At 45.7% G+C, this 6,000-nt stretch overlaps 1 protein-coding gene across 1 annotated transcript in view; it reads right to left on the bottom strand.

Annotated features, from left to right (window-relative positions):
- Positions 1–332: 332 nt before the first annotated feature.
- The window catches only part of LOC109883252 (PDZ domain-containing protein GIPC1-like), a 37,997-nt gene continuing 32,329 nt past the window's right edge, over positions 333–6,000 (bottom strand). Inside the window, exons 4-6 of the mRNA XM_031810275.1 lie at positions 4,485–4,597; positions 4,109–4,190; positions 333–3,761 (exon numbers count right to left, since the gene is read on the bottom strand). Of these exons, the coding sequence (XP_031666135.1) occupies positions 3,598–3,761; positions 4,109–4,190; positions 4,485–4,597 (359 nt within the window). The 3' untranslated portion in view covers positions 333–3,597. The remainder of the gene's footprint in view (positions 3,762–4,108; positions 4,191–4,484; positions 4,598–6,000) is intronic.

The raw sequence follows: 6,000 nt of genomic DNA, 5'->3' as shown, positions 1-6,000 counted from the left end.
AAATCGTTCAAGTTGTTGACTGGTTCAACGAAGCACGTCGGAAATGTCAGTTTCCTCGTTCCGGACGAGCACGTGAACGCTGAATTAGTCATGCGTAGTGTAGGACCACTGACTGGCTATTCAAAGACTATAACACGTCGTGGTCCAGTTCGATCTCCGGCGGGCCTCTGTAGCTCAGTTGGTATAGCAGGGTGCTTCTAGTGGTAGTGGATTCGATTCCCGCGACCACTCATATGTAAAATGTATGCACAGATGACTAAAAGTCACTGGACTATACAGAATATATACACATGGATTCCTTTGAAATGAATGAATAATAATACAACACTCAGTTGTGAACTAGTATTTTTTATTTGAATCTAACAAACATAACAGTGATTGATCCCTTTATGTATTGTCAGAAAACACTATGAAGCTGCAATGTTCAATAGAAAACAACTCAATACAAATACTACACTAAGAATTACTATTCAAATTCAGTGTGTTGATTTCAATTCAGTCTACAGTAGTTTCTTTCAACAGTGTAAGACATTTTTAACAGTGACACCTCGATAGCCTTTCAAGATGGCTGCCGAACTCCAAAAGACAATTCCAAATTCCAAAAGAGAAATCTGAATTCCAAAAGACAATTCCAAATTCCAAAGAGAATTCTGAATTCCAAAAGAGAAATCTGTATTCCAAAAGAGAATTCCGCTTGTTGGTGGAGCCAGGTCTTGAGATGGTATAAAACATTTTCCAGCTTAAAATATCAAGTGAACAATTTTCTATTTGAACAAATAAAAAATAAAGTAGAAGTATTTATCTATTACAGTTCAGTTACATACTAAGCAGCCTGGAGAAAAAAATGATACGAAAAGTGAATGTTAGTTCACTCTCCATAGCTAGAATAAAAACCCATCAAAGTCCTCTGTAGGCTCTAGGAGACATGGTGTTTCACAATGTTCCTCACAGATTCAGACATTTGTATCTAATAAGGAACTGCTGGTTTTAAATCAATCAGATACTAATTGTCCCTCACGTGTATCCCAAATGGAACCCCAATCCCTATATAGCGCACTATAACGAGGAATAAGGTGCTATATCAGTCACTATATCAGTCACTATAGCGAGGAATAAGGTGCTATATCAGTCACTATATCAGTCACTATAACGAGGAATAAGGTGCTATATCAGTCACTATATCAGTCACTATAACGAGGAATAAGGTGCTATATCAGTCACTATATCAGTCACTATATCAGTCTCTATATCAGTCACTATATCAGTCACTATATCAGTCATTATATAAGTCACTATCAGTCTCTATCAGTCTCTATATCAGTCACTAAATCAGTCACTATAACAGTCACTATATCAGTCTCTATATCAGTCGCGATCAGTCTCTATATCAGTCACTATATCAGTCTCTATATCAGTCACTATATCAGTCTCTATATCAGTCACTATATCAGTCACAGGTATAGTCTTATGGTCCAAAGGCCAGGCTTGTTTTTAAGACATAATATCCTCAATGCTGTGTAGAATAACAGCATTATCAATGGAGTAGAGGGGGGTGGGGGGGACTTTAACAGCATTATCGATGGAGTAGAGGGGGGTGGGAGGTCTTTAACAGCATTATCGATGGAGTAGAGGGGGGTGGGAGGTCTTTAGCAGCATTATCGAGGGCGTAGAGGGGGTGGGGGGAGTCTTTAACAGCATTATCGAGGGAGTAAAGGGGGGTGGGGAGTCTTTAACAGCATTATCGATGGAGTAGGGGGGGTGGGGTCTTTAACAGCATTATCGAGGGAGTAGAGGGGGGTGGGGGGTCTTTAACAGCATTAGAGGGAGTAGAGGGGGGTGGGGGGGTCTTTAACAGCATTATCGAGGGAGTAGAGGGGGGTGGGGGGGTCTTTAACAGCATTATCGAGGGAGTAGAGGGGGGTGGGGGGGTCTTTAACATATCGATGGAGTAGAGGGGTGGGGGGTCTTTAACAGCATTATCGATGGAGTAGAGGGGGTGGGGGTCTTTAACAGCATTATCGATGGAGTAGAGGGGGTGGGGGGGTCTTTAAAGCATTATCGATGGAGTAGAGGGGGGTGGGGGGGGTCTTTAACAGCATTATCGATGGAGTAGAGGGGGGTGGGAGGTCTTTAACAGCATTATCGATGGAGTAGAGGGGGTGGGGGGGTCTTTAACAGCATTATCGATGGAGTAGAGGGGGTGGGGGGTCTTTAACAGCATTATCGATGGAGTAGGGGGGGGTGGGGGGTCTTTAACAGCATTATCGATGGAGTAGAGGGGGGTGGGGGGGTCTTTAACAGCATTATCGATGGAGTAGAGGGGGTGGGGGGTCTTTAACAGCATTATCGATGGAGTAGAGGGGGGTGGGGGGGTCTTTAACAGCATTATCGGTGGAGTAGAGGGGGGTGGGGGGGTCTTTAACAGCATTATCGATGGAGTAGAGGGGGGTGGGGGGTCTTTAACAGCATTATCGAGGGAGTAGAGGGGGGTGGGGGGTCTTTAACAGCATTATCGATGGAGTAGAGGGGGTGGGGGGGGTCTTTAACAGCATTATCGATGGAGTAGAGGGGGGTGGGGGGGTCTTTAACAGCATTATCGATGGAGTAGAGGGGGGTGGGGGGGTCTTTAACAGCATTATCGAGGGAGTAGAGGGGGGTGGGGGGGGTCTTTAACAGCATTAGCGATATATAATACATCACTATAACTACATCGCTGCTGTTCAGACTCCACAGCAACATTTTAGAACTATTCTAAAAAGCCCTGAGAAACAGTAGTCTACTGTATGTGATCCTCAGTGTCGGTTCACCACAGTCATTAAAGCCCTGATAAACAGTAGTCTACTGTATGTGATCCTCAGTGTCGGTTCACCACAGTCATTAAAGCCCTGAGAAACAGTAGTCTACTGTATGTGATCCTCAGTGTCGGTTCACCACAGTCATTAAAGCCCTGAGAAACAGTAGTCTACTGTATGTGATCACCATGTCGGTTCACCACAGTCATTAAAGCCCTGAGAAACAGTAGTCTACTGTATGTGATCACCATGTCGGTTCACCACAGTCATTAAAGCCCTGAGAAACAGTAGTCTACTGTATGTGATCACCATGTCGGTTCACCACAGTCATTAAAGCCCTGAGAAACAGTAGTCTACTGTATGTGATCACCATGTCGGTTCACCACAGTCATTAAAGACAAGTGCTGTAGTGGTGATTCAGACATCAGAACCCTTTTGTAACCTGTGGAAAAAGGACATAGAATGTATATCCCAAATAGCACACTATTTCCTATATAGTGCACTACGTTTGGCCAGGGCCCTATGAGTAGTGCACTATAAAGGGAATATGGAGGGGCCATTTGGGACACAAGCAAGAAACTAGGTTGAGTGGGACATAACTGAAGTGATTCTGTCTTTTAGGGTGCAACACTGGTAACCCTACAAAACAGAGGCACCCTTAGCCTCTTTCTCTACTGGCTGTTATTTGTCCAGTTCGCTGGATGAAGATGTGGAGCTGTGGTACTCAGGGGGATTGGTAGCCTGGTCGCAGATCTGTTTGTGAGGTCTTGCCAGCTGTAAACAGATCTGGGACCAGGCTAGGGAATCAGGGGAAAGTTAAAACGTGTCCCTGTTTGGCGTCTCCGATAGCGCCCCAGACGTCGAACACAAACTCGTCAGGAAAAGCGAAGTCCCCGAGAGCCTCGTCCAGAGCCATGGCAAACTCATCAGGGTTCTTCTTGTCCCGACCCACCTCCACCATGGTCGCCGCTAGGGGGGGGGGGGGGGGGGGGGGGGGGAGAGGGAGAGGGGAGGAGACAGGAGAGAGGGGAGAGAGGAGAGAGGGGGGGGGAGAGAGGGGGGGGGGAGAGAGGAGACAGGAGAAAGGGGGGGAGAGAGGAGAAAGGGGGGGAGAGAGGAGAGAGGGGGGAGAGAGGAGAGAGGGGGGAGAGAGGAGAGAGGAGAGAGGGGGGGAGATAGGAGAGAGGAGAGAGGGGGGAGAAGGTTAGTTAGCTCGGGGAGCTTTCACAAATTTATACAACTCTCTCAGTGGTTGAAATGTTGCTGTTGAAACTGTGTGTGTGTGTGTGTGCGCATGCGTGTGCGTGTCTACTCACCCAGTTCTGTATCTCTGATACCCATGTAAGTCTCCAGTAGGTCATCCACCTTCTTCACTGCTCTCTCCTCAAATTCTGTCGGCTGGAAAACACAAGATATTCCACACTCCTCTCTGAGTAATAGATAATACACTGTACAGTAATAGATAATATACTGTATAGTAATAGATACTACACTGTATAGTGATAGATACTACACTGTATAGTGATAGATACTGTACAGTAATAGATAATACACTGTACAGTAATGATAATGATACAAATGATTACATCACTTGGTACAAACCACTGCTTAGCCCAACATCAGCGGGAACCCCCTATCACAAGGGGCATGGGTGGTATTGGGAGGGGTGTCAGGGGACATGAATACACTCACCACTTCCTCTACGGTAGCAGGGCCCCTGGAGCGAAGTCTCAGAGTCCCTCTCCCTGTCCCCATCTTATTGTCACTGGCCTCCTTGGCTCCCTTCGACCGCGGCTCCAGCATCTCTGTTCAGCACAATAATACACTCCAAGTAAACGGTTTCAGAGATAATGCTTTAAATGTGGCTAATGTATCTCTGACATACAAATGTGTTTTTACTACTGGGCTGGTATATATGTGACAAAGCATCAAGAATCACTAGAACTAGAATCACATCAACCTCTCTCTAGGTGATAACTTGCAACGAATTGCAAAAATCGCTGAAGTTTGGAGACTTTTATCTCCCTCACCAACTTCAAACATCTGCTATCTGAGCAGCTAACTGATCGCTGCAGCTGTACATAGTCTATTGGTAAATAGCCCACCCAATTTACCTACCTCATCCCCATACTGTTTTTATTTATTTACTTTTCTGCTCTTTTGCACACCAATATCTCTACCTGTACATGACCATCTGATCATTTATCACTCCAGTGTTAATCTGCAAAATTATAATTATTCGCCTACCTCCTCATGCCTTTTGCACACAATGTATATAGACTCTCTTTTTTTCTACTGTGTTATTGACTTGTTAATTGTTTACTCCATGTGTAACTCTGTGTTGTATGCTCACACTGCTATGCTTTATCTTGGCCAGGTCGCAGTTGTAAATGAGAACTTGTTCTCAACTAGCCTACCTGGTTAAATAAAGGTGTTCTCAACTAGCCTACCTGGTTAAATAAAGGTGTTCTCAACTAGCCTACCTGGTTAAATAAAGGTGAAATAAATTTTTTTTTAAACTTCAGGTAATCTGGACTACAATGAGTTGTGTTAGTGCCTGCACACCCTACAGCCCCCTACAGAGTTGGAGACCTCTGCCCTTATCCCATGCCCTCACAGAAGGCCTTCATCTCTACAAATGTTAAAGCCTACACTAGTCCCCAGCTGTCCACTCACCTGTTAAAGCCTACACTAGTCCCCAGTTGTCCACTCACCTGTTAAAGCCTACACTAGTCCCCAGCTGTCCACTCACCTGTTAAAGCCTACACTAGTCCCCAGCTGTCCACTCACCTGTTAAAGCCTACACTAGTCCCCAGCTGTCCACTCACCTGTTAAAGCCTACACTAGTCCCCAGATGTCCACTCACCTGTTAAAGCCTACACTAGTCCCCAGCTGTCCACTCACCTTTTAAAGCCTACACTAGTCCCTGTTGTCCACTCACCTGTTAAAGCCTACACTAGTCCCCAGCTGTCCACTCACCTGTTAAAGCCTACACTAGTCCCTGTTGTCCACTCACCTGTTAAAGCCTACACTAGTCCCCAGCTGTCCACTCACCTGTTAAAGCCTACACTAGTCCCCAGCTGTCCACTCACCTGTTAAAGCCTACACTAGTCCCTGTTGTCCACTCACCTGTTGAAGCCTACACTAGTCCCCAGCTGTCCACTCACCTGTTAAAGCCTACACTAGTCCCCAGATGTCCACTCACCTG

This window comes from Oncorhynchus kisutch, linkage group LG30 (genome assembly GCF_002021735.2).
Source record: "Oncorhynchus kisutch isolate 150728-3 linkage group LG30, Okis_V2, whole genome shotgun sequence".
NCBI lineage: Eukaryota > Metazoa > Chordata > Actinopteri > Salmoniformes > Salmonidae > Oncorhynchus > Oncorhynchus kisutch.
The sequence above is the reverse complement of the archived record's forward strand: the minus strand, read 5'-3'. Positions and strand labels throughout refer to the sequence as shown.